Source organism: Rhineura floridana, chromosome 3 (assembly GCF_030035675.1).
Source record: "Rhineura floridana isolate rRhiFlo1 chromosome 3, rRhiFlo1.hap2, whole genome shotgun sequence".
Taxonomy (NCBI): Eukaryota; Metazoa; Chordata; class Lepidosauria; order Squamata; family Rhineuridae; genus Rhineura; species Rhineura floridana.
Window position 1 is genome coordinate 201,335,627 of NC_084482.1, and position 20,841 is coordinate 201,356,467.

A 20,841-nucleotide genomic window follows, 5' to 3' on the forward strand; every position below is an offset into this window, starting at 1 on the left:
AGAGAGGGCCTTCTCGGTCGTGGCCCCCACCCTCTGGAACTTGCTTCCTTTTGACCTTCGACATGCCTCCTCCCTGATGGCTTTTCGTCGAGCCTTAAAGACCTTGTTATTCAGGCAGGCCTACGGGATTTCTGGGGTGGGTTAGGCTATTACTAACAGGTGGTTTACTGTTGTATGAATATGTTTTAAATTGTGTTTTATATTGTGTAAGTGGCCCAGAGTGTCTGTTAAGTCAGACAAATGGGCGACTAACAAATAAAATTTTATTATTATTATTATTATTATTCTGTTCAATTTAACTCAAGGTGGCTATTAAGCATGACATAAAAGCTGCAATCCCAAGCATACTTACTTGGGAGTAGTTCCCATAGGAGTCAATAGGATTTACTTCTGGGAGTATAGGATCAGTCCGTAAGACTCTCCCTGTAGACACCATACATGTAAGCACATGGCTTTTCCCCAAGAATCTTGGGAACTGTAGTTTACCCCTCACAGAGCTACAATTCCCAGCACCCTTAACAAACTACAGGATTTGATATTAGTTCTGATTGTCTATGGGGCTATCATAGGGTATGTGTTTTTTGCCTTTTCTATGACAAAAACTCCAGCTTCAGTGGAGTTTATGTGATCTAATAATTTGAATTTGGCTAATGAACGCTTTATTATTTCATCAGAACTTTAGCAATAGTACTAAAATAATAAGAAAAAAGAAAAAGAGAAAAAATGCTTTACATACATCATTCAGCTATATTGCTAATTATATATAGAGATATAAAGGATAAATAGCATTTTGTCAAAGTATTTTTTCTATATTTTATACCTCCTCCTTGGTTTTCCAAGCTTGGCATGGAATGTTTCTCATACAGAATTAATTTGAAATGCTACATATTTATTATCATAATCATCATCTTCAAAATAAAAAATAAATGTACTGCCTTCAAGTTGATTCCGATTTATGGCGACCCTATGAATAGGGTTTTCATGAGGCTGAGAAGCAGTGACTGGCCCAAGGTCACCCAGTGAGCTTCATGGCTATGTGGGGATTCGAACCCTTCTACTACCCCCTATGTGTGTGTGTTTAGTTTTAATATTATTTTAGGCTACTTTGATGTGCAGCAGCCAAGGCCAGCACCTTGTAGGAGTTTTTTTTAAAAAAACTGAAATGTAATTGTAGTGATTACTGTATATTCCGGCGTATAAGATGACTTTTTAACTCTGGAAAATCTTCTCCAAAGTCGGGGGTCATCTTATACGTCGGGGGTCATCTTATTAGGGTTACCATATTGCCCGGATAGCCGGGTTTTACCCGGATTCTAAGCATGCCACCCGGCGCCCGGATAGCCCCTTAGGTGGCCCGGATTCTCAGCTTTCATTTTTTTAAAAAATTAAGTTTCTAGGTGGTGCGGTTCTCGAGATATATATAAAAACGTCAGGCACCCCCCCACCGGTTAAATCTTTTTTTAAACTACTGTATAGCACTTCGTAGCTTTAACCCCGCCCGTTCAGGATTTCAGTCAATCAGTGAAGTGTTTGTTTGGCGGTAGTGTCTGCAAAACTTCATTGCGAGGCCAGAAAATGGTGGTTTCTCCTCCTGTTTATCTGAAAATCTCATAAATTGGGTAGGTATATACATTTCAGTTTTTCCCCCTGTTGTGTGTAGGAGTCAGATCCTGGGCAGTGTTTTGAAAACCTTCCCAATAGTTGCTTTTGGGGGTAAAAACAGTGCTAATCCCATATGTCCAGAGTAAATCCTATTGAATTCAGTAGGAATTACTTTTGAGTAGACATGATTATGAATGTGCTGAAAATCAATGGGACTTTGGAGTGAATGTAAAAAACAATTGTGTTTGTGATCTCTTTCTGCCCCCCCCGTCCTATTTTAAAGCAAGTAGGCAAGGCTTACTTAGGTATTGCAGTTTTTATTCTGTAGGAAACTAATACTGATTTTTAAAAAACTAATACTGATTTTTCTGCAATGACCAATTGGTTTGACAATAAACTATTATATGGGCTGTATGTATTTATACATCTGCAGTGTGTGCGTGTGTGTATGGAGTCTTTCCAACACCCCTGTGAGGTACGGTTGGAAACCAAGGCAGCTCACAACAAGAAATAAAGCCATTTAAAATCCAATAACCATAAAAACAAGTATAAACAGTTGCAAAACAGTGTAAAGTGGCATGATTCGGAATTTTGGGTTGTGTGAATGAAGTTGCTTATCACTTGAGGTTGCATTTCTGTCCCTGTTTGAGTAAGCCCCATTGAATACGCTGGGACTTGCTTCTGAATAAATAAATTTAGGATTGCACTATAAATATCTTTACAGTTTGTGTAAATAATAAATATATTTGATAGTTATGCTTATATAAATATTTCTTCATTTATCATATTTTTGGTTTTTGGTTAGGAATCCTGACTGGTTGTGAGATGCTTAGTTTTTTGCCTTACTCATAGGAATCTTGTTGTGGTTGGTATGGTATTACATTTAGGAAAGTGTTACTGCCTTCTGTGTTTTTTTTTCCTATTTGCATTTCACTTATCTTTAACCTCACTCCATTTACAGCCATAGAAGCAACAGCAGCATATGCAAGATAATTAACTCCCATTAGTGATAAGAACAAGAATTTATAATTATTATTTCAATTAAAACAAGAGGCTTATCAATACTTTGAAGAGGACCAGATATTTATTTTCTTTCTGAGCCCAGGACTGGGTCTTTCATGATGCCCGGTGTGTGTGTGTGGGGGGGGGAGCAGGAGAGTAGTCGATAAGACAGACATCCTGGCATTGATAATCGAATTAGCAAGGTATGTGTGGGGTTGTTGTACACTTCCAGGCTCAGTTTCATTTTGAGTATGGAGGTGGAACCTGTGTAGATGTGGTTATCAAAGGGAGAAGAAATTTTGAGTTAAGCAAAGCTCTGCTTTTATAAAACCTAAGAAACATACAGTACTTTGAATGTCTGAGTGCCTGCACCAGTGGAATACTGGAGGAACTTGTAAAACTTGCTGAAACAGTATTTAGAACTGAGCATGTGGTGTGAAAGACTCCTTTTCCTGACATTTTGGCTTGTTTTTCTCTGATTGTGTATTTTTATTGTTTTTACTATATTTGTAAGCTGTGCTGAGCTCTGTTTTTAACAGCAAAAGGGCAGGATATAAATTCTCTTAATCAATCAATAAATACACCATAGTGTTGGAAACTAGAGTCTAGGCATTTAATGTTGCTTTTAAAAAAAAGTTTTCTCACATCTTTCCCCAGTTTTTGGTGGTAATTCCTAGGCACAAAAACAAAACAACTGGACAATCCAAATATTAATATTTATAAGTTTATAAGTGACAGTTTTCCTGCTAAGTACCTGCATGTCATAAGCAGGGGTAGTCTTATACGGCGAGTATATCCCAAACTCTATATTTTAACTGGAAAAGTTGGGGGTTGTCTTATACGCCCAGTCGTCTTATACGCCGGAATATGCGGTACTTTTGAGAAAAAGTAATCAGTTACTTTCAGAGCGATTGTAATTTTAACAGTAATTACTACTTTTGGGGCCAAGTAATTGTAACTGTAATTTATTACTTTTTTAAAGTAATCTTCCAAGCTCTGGCTGCTTCTGAGCCCAGGAAAAAAAGGAAACTTGCCCCCTGCTGCTGCTCTGCGGGGATGAAGCCATGACTGCAGAGAATCCTAGGAAGAGACTTCGATATGAAGCATCTTGCCCCATTTGCCTGGACTACTTTGCTGACCCGGTGACTCTGGAGTGCGGGCACAATTTTTGCCAAACGTGCATCATTCGATGTTGGGCACAGCCTGGCACGGAGGCCACCTGCCCCCAGTGCAGAAGGTCTACAGAGAGGAACTTCAACCCAAACAGGCCTCTAGCAAATATTGCAGAAATACTCAGTGGGTGGGAATTGTCTGCAGAAAGAGAGGTAGGGGCAGGTAGGGTAGAATGCGAGAGGCACCAGGAACCATTGAAGCTCTTTTGCAAGGACGATGGAGTCCCTATCTGCGTGGTGTGTGACAGGTCCCGGGAGCACAGAGATCACAATGTGGTCCCGGTAGAAGAAGCTGCTCAGGAGTACAAGGTAAGAATGAGCTGTTTGATGGGCCTTAGCTCAGTGGTAGAGTATCTGCCTTGCATGTGGAGAAAGTTCCAGGTTCAGTCCCTGGTGTCCCTAAATGTGTGTGTGTTTTATGTGCCTTCAAGTCGATTACGACTTATGGCGACCCTATGAATCGGTGACCTCCAAGAGCATCTGTCCTGAACCACCCTGTTCAGGTCTTGTAAGTTCAGGACTGTGGCTTCCTTTATGGAATCAATCCATCTCCTGTTTGGCCTTCCTCTTTTTCTACTCCTGTTTTTCCCAGCATTATTGTCTTTTCTAGTGAATCCTGTCTTCTCATGATGTGTCCAAAGTATGATGATAACCGCAGTTTCATCATTTTAGCTTCTATTGCTAGTTCTGGTTTAATTTGTTCTAACACCCAATTATTGGTCTTTTTTGTTGTCCATGGTATGCACAAAGCTCTCCTCCAACACATTTCAGATGAATTGGTTTTTCTCTCATCCACTTTTTTCATTTTCCAACTTGTGCATCTGGTCCCTAGGTAGGACTGGGAAGACCCTTGTCTGAAATCCTAGAGGGCTGCTGCCAGTCAGGGTTTCACGCAGGGGTATCTCCCAGCTCTACCGGGAGATGCTGGGGACTGAAGCATCTGCATACAAGGCACACACTCTGCCACTGAGCTACACCCCTTCCCCAATCTTTAATACAGGTGGAATTGTCAAGATCTCACTAGTAGGAAAACCTTGTGCCTCTATATATTCCATCTCCACCCAGTGAAAATAAGCCTGATTTATATAAATGTATTAATCTATGTAACTGACACCTTTACAGACATCGCTGTCCGCACCAAAGAGCACAAAAGAACATCTGTTCGCAGATGTCCTGACGTTTACAGATGTCACTAGTAATCCCGACTTCAAGAAATGAAACAGGAAATAGGCAGGCTCAGTAAATTTTCAGGCTTTAAAATTAAGTTATGGCAGGGAAGCAGAATTTTTGGCTATAAATATAGGGTTGTATTCAACATAGTGCTAAGCCACTGGTTCTGTCAGCGTAAGGATTTCTCCTTGCACAATGGAATTCTTTCCCTTTCTCCTCTCCCCTGCCCCCTAAATCTGTTGTGGTCCCTGTCATGCCCTTGGCCCCTGCAGGCTGTCAAGGTGCATGCTTCAGACCCAATTCCCCACCCTGGGCAATTGATCTGGAACCCAATCCACCCAATTCTTCATTTTTTTTATAATAATTTTTTTATTATTCAAATTTTTATAAAAACAAATACAAATACAACAAAAACAATACAACAGAAAAAAAAATAAAAGAAAAAGAAAAACTTGACTTCCGATTTGTTACAGATCAGCTATAAGTATATAATATATATCAAACCTGTCTCCTAGAACATACGAAATTCACTTTTTTCCAAAGTCTATCTTAATTATTCGTCAAATCCCATTATCATCATTTCATTTTTTTCTTTCAACAAAAAGTCCAAAAGAGGCTTCCATTCCTTAAGAAATGTATCTGTCGTTTTTTCTCTAATAAGACATGTCAATTTGTCCATCTCAACTAAGTCCATTAATTTCAATAGCCATTCTTCCATTGTTGGTATCGATTCCATTTTCCACTTTTGTGCATATATTAATCTTGCTGCCGTGATCATATATAATGTTATTCTTCCATATTTCTTTTCCTTTTGTTTATCCATAAAACCCAATAAAAAAAATTCTGGTTTTGACTGAATATTTATCTTTAAGATTTTTTGCATCATCCTACCTATCTGTGCCCAAAATAATTTTGCCTGTTTACACAACCACCACATATGATAAAAAGATCCTTCTTGTTGTTTACATTTCCAACATACATTAGAAACATTACTATACATTTTTGACAACTTTTCTGGAGTCATATACCAACGATACATCATTTTATAAAAATTTTCTTTAAGATTATAGCATAATGTAAATTTCAAACCTTTTTTCCACATATTTTCCCATTGATCCATTTGTATATTATAACCAAAATTTTTTGCCCACTTAACCATACACTCTTTTACTTGTTCTTCTTCCATGTCCATTTTTAATAAAAAGTTATACATTTTTGCAATTATGCATTCATCATTTGTACACAAACCTATTTCAAAATCAGATTTATTTATTTCAAACCCTTACATTTTCTTTTCCATTTTAAATCTTTCTAACAATTGTAAATAGGCAAACCATTGTGAACTATATCCTTCCTTTATTAGTTGTTCTCTCTCTTTCATTATATATTCACCATGCACATTTTCTAATAGTTCTTGGTAAGTTAACCATTTCTCTTTTCCAGCCATTTCTCTTCTATAAAATGCTTCTTGACTTGAAACACATAGTGGTATTTTCGAAAAAAAACCTTGTTTTATATTTATTCCATATATTCAACAAAGGACATCTTATAAAATGATTATTAAAATCCACATTAACTTTTACTTTATCATACCATAGATATCCATGCCATCCCCACTTCAGGTTGTGACCCTCCAAATCCAATAATCTTTTATTCCTCAATAGAATCCATTCCTTTATCCAGACTAGGCAACAAGCAGCAAAATAAAGTCTCAAATTTGGTAATCCCAGCCCTCCTCTTTCTTTGGCATCTTGTAATAATTTAAATTTAACTCTTGGTTTTTTCCCCTGCCAAACAAATTTAGAAATATCTTTTTGCCATTGTTTGAAAGGTAGATCAGAGGATATGACAGGTATTGTTTGAAATAGAAACATCATTCTCAGCAATACATTCATTTTTATTATAGATATTCTACCCATTAATGACAACTGTAATTTATCCCATTTTAACAAATCTTTCTTAATCTCTGTCCATAGTTTTTCATAATTATTATGAAACAACTTTAAATTTTTATTTGTCATAATGATACCTAAATATTTCACCTTTTCTTCTATTTTAAAATCTATCTTCTCCATTAACTCTTTTTGATCTCTTAAAGATAAATTTTTCACCAGCATCTTCGTTTTTTGATTATTGATCTTAAATCCTGCTAATGGTCCAAATTCTTCTAATTTATCCATCAATACTTTGATTCCTTCCAAGGGATTTTCTAATACAATTATCAAGTCATCAGCAAATGCTCTCAATTTATATTCCTCTTTTTTTATCTTTATTCCCGAAATCCTTTTGTCTTGCCTTATGTCTCTAAGCAGCACTTCTAAAACCAGAATAAATAGAAGGGGGGACAATGGACATCCCTGTCTTGTACCCTTTTGTATTTCACATGAGTCCGTTAAATCCACATTGACAATTATCTGTGCCTTCTGTGATGTATAAATCGATCTGATCCATTTTATAAAATTATCTCTAAAGTCCATTTGCTCTAGAACCTTAAACATAAATTTCCAATTCAAATTATCAAATGCTTCCTCAGCATCCAAGAAAATCAAAGCAGCTTGTATGTTATTTCGTTGTTCTAGATATTCCAACACATTCAAAACATTCCTGACGTTATCACGTAATTGTCTTTTAGGTAAAAACCCCGCTTGATCTTCCTGAATAAATTGTTGCAATATTATTTTCATTCTTTCCGCCAAAATCATTGTAAAAATTTTATAGTCATTATTCAGTAAAGATATTGGCCGATAATTTTTTGTTTTAGTTAAATCCTGCTCCTCTTTAGGTATTAATGTTATATTGGCATTTTTCCAACTATCCGGTATCTTCCCCTCTTGTAAAATAGAATTCATTGTATACTGTAAAGGTAGTAAAAGTTCCTCCTCCAAGCATTTGTAATACATTGCTGATAGTCCATCCGGTCCTGGCGCCTTTCCTAATTTAATTTTACTTATAGCCTCAGATATTTCTCTTGACGTAATAGGACCATTAATAGCTTGTCTCTGAAGATCTGTAATTTTGGGCAAATTCTGTTTGGATATATACTCTTCTATTTTTTCTGAGGGAATTTCCTGACACTTGTACAAAGTTGAATAATATTGATGGAAAACCCTTTGGATTTTTAAATTGTCTGTCAACATCTCTTCTCCTTCTTGTATCTTTAAAATAAGATTTTTTTGTCGTTCTTTTCTTAATTTATATGCTAGCAATTTCCCCGGTTTATTTGCAAATTCAAAAGTCCTTTGTTTAGCAAAATTTAATTTCCTTTCAATTTCTCTAACTGTCAACATTGACACTTGTTTCTGTAACATTTTAATTTGATTTACAGTAGAAGCTTTAGTTGGATTCTTTTTCAATTCTTCCTCTTTTTGTTTTATTTCTTCCAAGATCAATTGCATTTTCTGTTGTTTCTTCTTTTTTAATTCAGAATTACATTTAATAAAATATCCCCTCATAAATGCTTTACTTGTATCCCAAACAATATTTTCATCTGTTCCTTTATGTAAATTGTGTTCAAAAAATTCTTTTAATTTCTTCTTACATTCCTGCACTATTTTATCATTCTGTAATAAAGATTCATTTAGTCTCCATCTAAATCCAAGATTTTTTTTTTTAAAGTCAATATCACTGGATTATGATCCGAAAAGGTTTTTGGTAACACATCTGTCATGCCAGTTGATCCCCTTACTTATTTTCCTGGGTCCCTGGTCATAGATAGTTAAATCCTTTGATCCCAGAGACCCGGTGATTTTTACAGCCCCAGCTGTATCAGCTTATTGCAAATTGGCACCTCTTTATTAGCAAGAGGGGCCTGGTTCTGTGGGAACATCGTTTCATCATTCCTGTGTTGGAACTGCTAAATTAGTTGATTGCTCCCAGCTGAGGCAAGGATTTTTCTCTATAAGAGAAGACCTCAGCTGTTGGGCTGTGTTCCACTTGTGGGCACCACCTTGCTTATGGTGATGCTCTGCGGTGGCTCCACTATACTTCCTGACTGGCCGTCCCTGAGGGGAAAGATACTAACTCCTGAGAAAGAGCTGAGGCTTGTAAGTACAATTGAGGCAGTTAGTTTTATTATTTTCATTTTTGTGCCAAGAACCTTTATATCTTGTTTGTTATATACCTTGCCCCTTTTGGGTGTTGGTTTTAGGATTTGATTTGCTGTTCCAACTAATTGTATGTACCTTTTTATCTTTTGTACCCTTTACCCCTTTTCTTATTTTCCCTTTTTTTAATAAACTTTACTTATTTTAAAGCAACGTGTGTTTATTCCAGAGAAGGGGTTCAGTTACTAAGTTCAGTCCTGGCTGCTTGACCAAACTACCGTGTACTAGAGGAACATTTTCACTTAAGACTTCTGAAGGGGCCAGGAGGGTATTGAGCCTCTGGTCCTGAGAGGCTTGGGTGTTCAGTGGGCTCTGGGGGTCCCTTCACCCCAGAGTGTTTAACCAATAGAAGGGTGGTGGCAGTACTACCGTGCAGGGTTGGTGTAAGCATACACAGCCCTAGCAGACCAGGTTTGCTAGGATCAATTGCCCAAGGTTGGGGATTGATTCCTGGGACAGTAAAAGTAGGAGGAGGGGAACTCCCTGCTTTCACTACATGGTGGCAGCGTTTGGGGTCGAAAAAGACTGAACCTATCTCTGGTTAAACATAGTTGTGGAAAAGGTACAATTGGATAAATTACAATTATTAAAGATTCTGGCACAAAGGTTTGTTGTTTTGGAAAGTCAGGATGGATACAAGATCTAAACAAAAGAAGGCATTAGATCAGGTTTCCACTGAGAGTAGTGATGAGGAACAAACAGAGATGTTACCTCAAGGCAATTTTGAAGCAGCAGGAGGCAGTGCAGAGGGGCTGCCAGTCCAAAGCTTTACTCCGGAGGGAGAACGAGCACCGTCACCGGTACGGGGTCGACGGAGTATGGATAGCCAAGTTAGCCAGAGTGGGGGTGTGCCACCCATGGATATGTGGGCAGAAATGCACAACTTCTTCTCGAAACAGATGGCGCTTATGACTACCCTTGTACAACAACAACAAGCTTTTGCCCCACCAAGCCAAGGACTGAGGTCTGGCAGAGTGTGTTTGGGAGGAGCGGATCCAGCAGATTTTCCGTTTTATCAAGCGGGAGAGGATATCTCCGAGTTTTTTTTAATCTTTGAGCAAGCGTGTGTGGACCAGTCTTTAGACAAAAAATACTGGATGAAAATTCTACGCACTCAAGGAAAGGGAGAGTTAAGAAGTCTAATGTGTAAACTCCCAAGAGAGCTAGCTGATGATTATGAAAACTTTGTAAAATTGGCAACAGCCCAGTTTGCGCTATCCACCAGGGCATGTTACCAAAAGTTTGAGACTTTGACAAAAAAATCAAAAGAGACGTTTTCAGCATTAAGCGCTCGTACTGCTCAAGCTATGGATTTGTGGATTGCAGCTGCAAAAGCTAATACTTTTGAGCAGTTAAGGACTGTGTATACTCTGGAGAAATTTTACAAAATGTTGCCAAGAGAGCTTGCCGCGGCGGTGCGAGGCAAAAAGCCAAAAAGCTTGCAAGAAGCCGGTCATTATGCTGATGAACTAGATTCCTTTCAGGACAAAGAGGAATTGCCTAAAGCATATGTTAAAAAACTGGGCAATTACAAAGGGAATCAACCAGCGGGTGGAGGAAGTGAGTGGAAGAAAAAAACGTGGCCATCTGTAGTTAAGTCGGAGGACAAAGGGGAGAGCTCTGTTCCTGCTGCTGTTCCCGTGCGTCCGTCAGTTTACCAACCGAGTAAAGCAGTTTTGGAGAATTTATGCTTTCTATGTAAACAACCGGGGCACAGAAAGGACCAGTGTTCCCAACTGATTAAGAAGCAGAATGTGAGGGTCAGCAAAGGGACTAAAATAGCGGTAGTACAGAGAGCCCGTGATTATGAAGAACCAGGAGGGCAGTCATCTCCGGAAATTTCCCGTTGGTCGTCTTCGGATTCTAATTCCGACCAGGACTGGGAGTTTTCAGCTCCTAGTACTGAGAATAGTCCCATCACCCAAAGGAAAGGAAGTAAACAGACTCCTGCGGTGAGTGTTATTCAACCGGGAGAAAAGAAGGGGGGTGGAAGGAAAAAGCCAACCCAGGAACTACTCCAAAGCGGGAAGGGAGAGAAGGAACGACTCCCTGCAGACAACGTTAACTATTCCTGTTTGCCTGGCCAGATTGCTTGGTCCAACAAAATGTTTAAAGAGACTATTTTTGTGAATTATGTTAAGTTAACGGCCTTTCGCGATTCGGGCAGTGAGGCATCGAGTTTATCTCGCCATTTAATTCCGCCTGAATTAATCTTACCAGGGATTAAAGCGTCAGTACATGTTTATGGGATGTCTAATAAACTTTGTGATGTGGCTGATGTTTGGATTTCATATAAAAACTGGTCGGGAAAACATAGAGTATTAATTCATGATTACTCTGACCAGTTTTTTGATTTCCTGTTGGGGAATGATATTGCCTATGCACATTATTTACATAATCAGAAGGCTGGAGACGTGAATGTAAATGTTTTAACTAGAAGTGCAGTTAAGAAATTAGAGCGCGAACCTGATATTGAAATTTTACCACTAGATGGTGCTGTGACACGAGAAGTTGATGATTTAAACCAGCCGCTGCCAAACGGAGCTGGGAATAGGGATGTTGTTGAATCTCCTGAGGAAGAGTTGCAATTAAATTCTGTTCGTTCTAAGGCGTTTAGGGAAGCTCTCCTACAAGATGAAAGTTTGCAAAAATGTAGGGAAGCTGCAGACAATGCTCCCTTGAAATTGTCTAAATCTGTGACCGTAAGATTCTATTGGAAAAATGGGTTGTTATATAGAGAGCATGTGCCGCAGGGTGCATCTGTGGATTGGAAACCTGTTAAACAACTGGTAGTTCCATCAGTGCATAGGCTGGAAGTGTTACAATTGGCTCATGATGCTATCAGTGGAGGCCATTTGGGAATAAAAAGAACTTTAGCACGAGTAACTCGTTGCTTTTATTGGCCCCAGATTGCAAAAGGGGTGCAGGATTTTTGTAAAAGCTGTTTAACCTGTCAGCTAGTAGGACATGCTAGGGATCACCCTAAAATGCCTATGCAAGTTTCTGAGCTCATAGCAGAACCATTTGCCCGGGTCGCAGTGGATATTCTTGGTCCACTGAATGTGACGCCTAGTGGGAAGAAATTTATTTTGACTTATATAGATTATGCAACACGATTTGCTGAAGCAGTAGCTCTAAGCAGCATTACTGCCACGGCTATTTCAAAGGCTCTATTAGAGATTTTTTCTCGGTGGGGATGCCCAAAAGTTATCTTATCAGATCAAGGCCCAGGTTTTGTAGCTAAACTCACTAAAAAGCTATGGGAGATTGCTGGGATAGAACATGTGATGTCTGTGCCTGGACAGCATGAATCCAATGGACTTTGTGAACGTCTGAACCTGACTCTAGGAAGAATGTTAAGGGCACATGCTGTAAAACATTCAGGTAACTGGGATGTGGCCTTGCCGTTTCTTATGTTTGCCTATAGAGATACCCCCCAGGCCAGTTTAAAATCTTCTCCAAATCAGTTGGTATTTGGCAGGGATATTACAGGTCCCCTGTCTTTGTTAAGGGCAGATTGGGAAGGAAAGATGGAATTCTCTTCTGTCCCAGTAACCACATATTTACAAAACTTGCGTGAGACCCTAAAGGATGCATTGGAGACTGCCCATGAGAATTTAGCAGAAGCCCAGCAACAGCAAAAGGCTTATTATGATTCTCATACTAAGGCACGTCGTTTTGCAGTGGGTTCAGAGGTGCTGGTGTTAAAACCACAATCAGGATCTAAGTTGTCAGTAGCCTGGACTGGGCCTATGCTGGTTAAGGCACAACTGAGTGATACCAATTACTTATTGGCCTATCCTGATTCCAAAAAGAAACCAAGGGTTTACCATATTAATACCCTTAAGCAATTTTGGTCTAGGGCAAAGCTGGTTTTGGCCTGCACTAGGGCGAAAGAGGAGGAAGAAGGGTTTGTGGACCTAGTGGCAGAAAGTCAACAAGAAGGGGGTATTGATGAGGTTTTTTTTCTGATAACTTGGAATATGAACAATGTTCACAACTACGCCAAGTTTTGGTGGATTTTCAATCTTTGTTTTCTAGTAAGCCCGGGAAAACACATTTGGCAAAACATTCTATTTTGACAGGTGATCATCCACCAATGCAGTCCTCCCCTTATAGGGTAACTGGGCCACATGCTAAAGCGGTGGAAAAAGAAATACAGGCCATGTTAGACTTAGGGGTTATTGAACCTTCTGTTAGCCCCTGGTCTTCCCCCATTGTGCTGGTAGCCAAGAAGGATGTTAATGAAATTCGTTTTTGTGTGGATTACAGGAAATTAAATTCAATCACCCAAGTGGATCCATACCCCTTACCCAGGATGGACCATCTGATTGAAAGGTTGGGGGCTGCTAAGTTCATCACCACCTTGGACCTAACTAAGGGTTACTGGCAAGTACCCCTAGATGAAGATGCTGTCTTGAAATCTGCCTTTGTTACCCATATGGGCTTGTATCAATTTAAAATGATGAGTTTTGGGCTTAGGAATGCTCCTAGTACGTTCATGAGATTAATAAATTCTGTCCTGAATGGTTTAGGAGATTACGCCTGCGCCTATCTTGATGATATCGCGGTGTATAGTGGGGATTGGGAATCCCATGTGAAACACTTAAGAACTGTATTTCAAAGGCTGCAGGACGCAGGACTTACCATTAAAGCCCAGAAGTGCCAATTTGGGTTGGGAGAGGTTTCCTATTTAGGCCATAGGGTGGGTAGTGGCTGTTTGAAACCTTTGGATGCCAAAATTGAAGCAATCACTAATTGGCCAATACCTCAAACCAAGAAACAAGTTCAGTCATTCTTGGGGCTTGCTGGTTACTATCGGCGTTTCACTCCCCACTTCAGTAGTCTTGCCACTCCTTTGACTAATTTGTGTAAGAAATGCAAACCAGCACGAGTGGTGTGGTCGTCCGATTGCCAACAGGCCTTTGAGGCTTTAAAGGCTGCATTAATAAATTACCCTGTTTTAAAAGCCCCAGATTTTGCTGAACCCTTTGTGGTACAGACTGATGCTAGTAATTTTGGTTTGGGTGCTGTACTCTTGCAGAAGGATACGGATGGAGAACTCCACCCTGTAGCCTATCTGAGTAAAAAGCTAATAGAGCGAGAGCGCCATCTAGCGACCATTGAGAAGGAGTGTCTTGCTATAGTTTGGGCCCTGGAGAAATTAAGGCCGTATCTTTGGGAACGTCACTTCCAATTGCAGACGGATCACTCTCCCCTGTGCTGGTTGTCCAGAATGAAGAATTCAAACCAAAAACTATTGAGGTGGGCTCTGTTATTACAAGATTTTGATTTTACCATAAATCATGTGGCTGGGAAGAATAATAAAGCCGCCGATGCTCTATCTCGTATGTATCCTTTAGATGATTAATGCTGATCTTGTGATTTGTAACTGATCTTGCCATGTTATGCCTGAAATTCTTTTTAATAAATGTATAATTTAGTTTTGTATTTTAAGGTGATAATCTTTTTTGATGTCTTCTAGAGCGATGATATCAAAGGTGTTCAACCTTTGATGTCATCTTCCTCGAAAGGGGGCGTGTCATGCCAGTTGATCCCCTTACTTATTTTCCTGGGTCCCTGGTCATAGATAGTTAAATCCTTTGATCCCAGAGACCCGGTGATTTTTACAGCCCCAGCTGTATCAGCTTATTGCAAATTGGCACCTCTTTATTAGCAAGAGGGGCCTGGTTCTGTGGGAACATCGTTTCATCATTCCTGTGTTGGAACTGCTAAATTAGTTGATTGCTCCCAGCTGAGGCAAGGATTTTTCTCTATAAGAGAAGACCTCAGCTCTTGGGCTGTGTTCCACTTGTGGGCACCACCTTGCTTATGGTGATGCTCTGCGGTGGCTCCACTATACTTCCTGACTGGCCGTCCCTGAGGGGAAAGATACTAACTCCTGAGAAAGAGCTGAGGCTTGTAAGTACAATTGAGGCAGTTAGTTTTATTATTTTCATTTTTGTGCCAAGAACCTTTATATCTTGTTTGTTATATACCTTGCCCCTTTTGGGTGTTGGTTTTAGGATTTGATTTGCTGTTCCAACTAATTGTATGTACCTTTTTATCTTTTGTACCCTTTACCCCTTTTCTTATTTTCCCTTTTTTTAATAAACTTTACTTATTTTAAAGCAACGTGTGTTTATTCCAGAGAAGGGGTTCAGTTACTAAGTTCAGTCCTGGCTGCTTGACCAAACTACCGTGTACTAGAGGAACATTTTCACTTAAGACTTCTGAAGGGGCCAGGAGGGTATTGAGCCTCTGGTCCTGAGAGGCTTGGGTGTTCAGTGGGCTCTGGGGGTCCCTTCACCCCAGAGTGTTTAACCAATAGAAGGGTGGTGGCAGTACTACCGTGCAGGGTTGGTGTAAGCATACACAGCCCTAGCAGACCAGGTTTGCTAGGATCAATTGCCCAAGGTTGGGGATTGATTCCTGGGACAGTAAAAGTAGGAGGAGGGGAACTCCCTGCTTTCACTACAACATCCATCTTGGAAATATCTTTCACTAAATTTTTAGACATCCAAATCATATCAATCCTCGAAAATGTTTTATGTCTTTCTGAAAAATAAGTAAATTCCTTTGCATTGTCATTTATATATCTCCAAGCATCCACCAATTCTAAATTTTCCATCAATTCGAAACAGATCTTCGGCAATTTGCCCTGTGTCTCTTTAATATTTTTCTCAGAAAGTCTATCCATTTTTGGTGAAATTACCCCATTCCAATCACCCATGACACACCAATGATCATATGCAAACTCTGATAGTTTTTCCATAAGTCCAGTATAAAACCTTGTTTTATCTTCATTAGGAGCATAAATGCCCACTATCAAAATTTTTGTACCCTGAATGGTGATTTCAACTCCCACAAATCTACCACTATCATCCAATAATATGAATTTAGGAGACAATTGTGAATTAATATAAAGAACCACACCATTTTTTTTTTAATCCTGCCGAAATAAATTCTTCACCCAAATTTTTACAAATTAAATATTTAGAATCTTTCTTCTTAATATGAGTTTCTTGTAAACAAATTATATCCAATTTTAATTTTTTCAAATAATGAAATACTTTCTTTCTCTTCTGCGACGAATTAGCTCCATTTATATTCCAAGTTAGATATTTGTAATCCATTTTTAAGCATGTATTTTAGAAAAGTCTGTGCCTGTTACTCCCTTTGATCCATCATCATCCTTTTCTTCCTCTACCTGTTTCTGTTGACTTTGTTTCCCAGGAATTATATCCATATCTTTGAGTTTATCGTCTTCCATGTCTTTTGAAGCTTTTCGCAAGAAATCCCTTGCTTTTTGAACAGTATTTAATCGATACTTCTGTTGTCTAAATGTAAAAATCACTCCCTCTGGAACATCCCATCTAAATTGAATTTTACATTGTTTAAGTTTTTCTGTGAAGAAAGCGTAATCTTTTCTCTTACGTAGAAGCCTAACAGGAATTTCCTTCATCACCTGTATTTCTTTACCGTCAATTTTGAAGACATTGTTAAAATGATGTTGCAAAACCATATCTCTGGTCCTCTTTTTTAAAAAATAAACAAGCACATCTCTTGGGATTTTTTTATTGTTGCATATCTGGAATTAATTCTATAAACTTTGTCTATTTCAAATTCCATCAGATCTTCGTTCCTGTCGAAGGATTTTGCCAAAACATTAACAATTTTCTCTCTGATATCTTCACCTGTTTCCTCAGGAATTGCACGAAATCTCAAGCAATGTTCTTTATCTCTAAGTTCCATAACAGCAATATAGTCCAAATTTTTTTCCAATTCCATATTTGTAATATCTATTCTATTCTCTAAGGTTTGCACCTTATCTTTAACATTTTTTACATCCTGTGTTAATTGCCCAATGTTATTTTTAATCTCACCTACTTCTGTTTTAATATGATCTTGTAAATCTTTAAAATCCTTTTTCATATTGCAAAATTCATCTTTAAGTTGTTGTCTGTCCTGTTTCATCTCTTGTTTCAACTCTTGTTTAAAATCACTAAATCCCTCCATAATTTTCTGGAACACGTCCATCCCTTCCTGTGTATCAATTGAAACTCTTCGCTCCAAAACTTTGGCTGTTTTCCTAGTTGTCATTCTTGAAAAAAAAAAAACCTTTTCTATTATTAGCCAATGTAGAGGCAAACAGTTTCTTTTCTCCCAGCAACAAAAAAGTTAATATTCCAGGCCTGTTTAACCAACACAGTTCTTATCACCAGCACATTCAGGAATGTAAAACAAATCCAGTTCTCAGCATCCAGCAGTTAGTAAGATACACGAACAGCAGATTCATTCAAAAAAAAAAGTTTAATCCAAAATAAAAAAAATATTCTCAGATATATTTCCTTCAAATAATCAAATCATCTTATCTAATAAGTTGCCTCTTATCCGTTTAATCTTTGTAATTCCAGCTTTAAGCCAGCTTTTTGTCATAAAAAATAAAGCAGGTTCTTTGAATTGCTCCCTTCTTCCTTAGCTTTGTATAGTACGAAAAAAGTGTGACTCACCCAAGTTTCTGAGTTGCCGATTCATAAACAAGTCTCTTTTACGATAGTAATTTAAGTTAGTTGATAAGATTTAGACAGAAGGAGGCTAGCTTGTTAAAAACGTTTTTAAAAGAGAAAGAAAAAAACGTCTCGCTTACTTTCAGCACAGCCTGTTGGAAATCCAGACTCAGTCTTCCGCTGCTAGAAAAGCCTTCTTATCTCAGGGGGATTCCTGATCAAATCTAGCAATCTACAGCTCGACGGAGTTCCGTGGATAATCTCTTCGGTCCCCCTTTTATCTTGGAGAACATTTACGCCAGTCAAAAATTCCTCTTGACTGGCTTTTAACTGAAATAAGCTTCCTCTGAGACAATCACCAGCCAGCACTCCTTCCGGGAAGTCTTCCCCAATTCTTCCTTCCTAAGGCTGTGCAAACCAACACCAACCCTGCAAGGTAGAAGATAGGCTGCCACCACCCCTGCTACTGGTTCAAATCCGAGTCAAGGGGAACCCAGAGCCCAGAAAGAGGTAAACCAAGGTTTCACAAAGACAGGAGTCAAACAAACACTCCTTGTCCAGAAGCCTCTGGTAAAGCCAAAATACACTCATTCTTGGTAGTTTGTGGTCAGTGGTCAAGGTGCGGGACTCAAAACCAAATTGGTCTCACTCAGTGAACACACAAAGGTAATAAAAAGTAGCTTTATTAATAAAATATAATGCACAATTAACAGCAGCAAAACAATTCCTCAAAACCACACCCAACCAGGGGTTCAGGTAAAACATATAAGAGAGTTCAAACACAACAATGAAATAACAAACTAACTGTCCTATTCTATTTACATTGAAGAGGTAGTTGTTATAAATCTCCACTCTCCTAAGAGAGGCATCAATAGGGTAGTAAAGGCAGTGGAACCCCACATGAATAACCACCCATCCAGATGGAATCCAGGGGAACAAAGGCTATGGGTCTTACCCCCTAACTTAAGGGGGAAAACCCAGCAACAGTTCAGAACAATTAGCCAGTCAGGGGGCTTGCTGATGAAATCGTATTCCCGAAGGTTCTTCATTTTTTGCGCCTTGGCTGCCCCCCTCCCTTTCCTGATCTCAAACCTTCTGAGGCCCACATGGCCTTGAGTACCAGGCTTCTCACCAGATAACAGATAACCAGGTGCTGCTTATTCAGGCCTCCTAATTAGTTGCAGTTGAGAAATGAAACTCAAAGTTTTCTACTCTCACAGAGACAACTCCTCCCAAGATGAAATCCCCACAATTCTCTGTATCTGAGCCATGTTACAGAAAAACCACGTTAACAAAATTACAATTTCATGACAGTCCCTGTCTCACCCTCCGGAGCAGATTTAGGAATGGTGCAAGGCACGCAAGTTGGGAGGAGAAGGGGGCAAAGTTTTGTTGCACTAGTGCAATTACTTAGTTGAATACCGACCACAGATGACCGAACAGGAAACTGTCTGCCTCTGAAATATCTCAGTTTTCTGGGTTAAGTAGGCCATTCCAATATTTGGGTACTGCAGGAAGCTATAAAGGTGTGATTGAAAACAACAATTACTTAGTTAAGTGAACTATACTGAATATTGATATGCAGTCATGAAAATCTTTCCATCTTTCTTGGTTTGGAAGGATCGCTGCCATCAAAATGACATTGCTCCCAACACTTAATCCTGGTCTGTATCTGTGTTGGATTTAAAATTGGTTTTCACATATGAAAGGTTTTTTAACTGGTTTTTATGTATGAAATTGTGTGACTTTTTTTGGCTGGCATTTTTATTGTGAAATAACTGACATATTTTGTGAGGTAATGTAAATGTACTGCCTTCAAGTTGATTGCGACTTATGGCGACCCTATGAATAGGGTTTTCATGAGGCTGAGAGGCAGTGACTGGCCCAAGGTCACCCAGTGAGCTTCATGGCTATGTGGGGATTCGAACCCTGGTCTCCCAGGTCATAGTCCAAGTCATAAATGGGATTAAATAAATAATAAAAGGAGTCATATTTGGAAAAGTCTATTTTGTCTTTAGGATCACATCTGTAGCCACCTCAAGATTCTGAAAAAGGAGAGAAAGAAGATTCTGGCATATAAAGCAGACACCGAAAATGAAAGCAAAGATCTGCTTGTAAGTGTCGCTGTAGCTGGGAAGTGAACATGTTTTGTTGTTATGTGCCTTCAAGTCGATTACGACTTATGGCGACCCTATGAATCAGTGACCTCCAATAGCATCTGTTAGAAACCATCCTGTACAGATCTTGTAAGCTCAGGTCTGTGGCTTCTTTTATGGAATCAATCCATCTCGTTTGGCCTTCCTCTTTTTCTACTCCCTTCTGTTTTCCCCAGCATTATTGTCTTTTCTAGTGAGTCATGTCTTCTCATGATGTGTCCAAAGTATGATAACCTCAGTTTCATCATTTTAGCTTCTAGTGCAGTTCTGGTTTAATGGGTTCTAACACCCAATTATTGGTCTTTTTCACCCCCCACTTGCCTGATCCCGGGTCCCGGGCTGTATATCCCACCCTGGTGTTGGATTTCCCACCTCACCCTAGAGGACCCTGCCTCAGTCTTGACTGGGATAGGATGGGGAGGGGGGGAGTGATCCAGCGGGCGGTGGACTCTCTGGCCACCTTGAGTCATCACAAGTGGTTGGGTTTGTCCACCACACCTATTCCCCAGAGGAATAATATTGGTTGCTGGACACCCCCAGTCCCTTGATCCTGAAAGCATGTATCGCCCAGGATTCAAATCTTTCTCACAGTTGAAAAGACTAACCTAATGTTTCACCGTATGCTTTTCTAGAGGTCATGTGGCAATCGCTTATGAGCCAAATGTTTTTTTCAGAGTGCTGTTTTATCTGCCAGAAGTGGAATAATAATAATAATAATAAACTTTAATTTATAGGCCGCCTATCTGGCCAATGGCCACTCTAGGCGGCGTACAATAAAGCACGATAAAATACATGGTAAAATATGATACAATAAAAACAATATAACCAGTACAGCACAATGCAAAATTACAATATTTAGTAGAGTTGTCAGTAATACAATTCTGAAGCTAGTTCACCTTAGAAGTCTCAAGTTCATAAAGGCCTGATGGAAAAGCCAAATCTTCAGGCCTCGGCGAAATATATATAAGGAAGGGGCATGTCGAAGATCTATTGGGAGGGAGTTCCAAATCGTGGGGGCCGCCACAGAGAAGGCCCTCTCCCGAGTCCTCACCAACCCAATCACTTTAGTTGATGGGACTGAGAGGAGGCCCTGAGTGGCAGATCTTGTAGGGCAGCACAATTTATG

The 20,841-nt window shown here is 39.3% G+C and overlaps 2 protein-coding genes across 2 annotated transcripts; both read left to right on the forward strand.

Moving 5' to 3' along the window:
* Positions 1-3,607: 3,607 nt before the first annotated feature.
* LOC133378872 (zinc finger protein RFP-like) lies at positions 3,608-19,700 on the forward strand. The gene is made up of 2 exons (XM_061613486.1): positions 3,608-4,085; positions 19,578-19,700. Exons 1-2 carry the CDS (start codon positions 3,669-3,671, stop codon positions 19,698-19,700), a joined length of 540 nt encoding a protein of 179 aa, XP_061469470.1. The 5' UTR covers positions 3,608-3,668.
* LOC133381121 (uncharacterized) lies at positions 8,883-15,438 on the forward strand. Its single transcript, XM_061619709.1, has 2 exons — positions 8,883-11,001; positions 13,322-15,438. Exons 1-2 carry the CDS (start codon positions 9,679-9,681, stop codon positions 13,382-13,384), a joined length of 1,386 nt encoding a protein of 461 aa, XP_061475693.1. The 5' UTR covers positions 8,883-9,678; the 3' UTR covers positions 13,385-15,438.
* Positions 19,701-20,841: the final 1,141 nt, after the last annotated feature.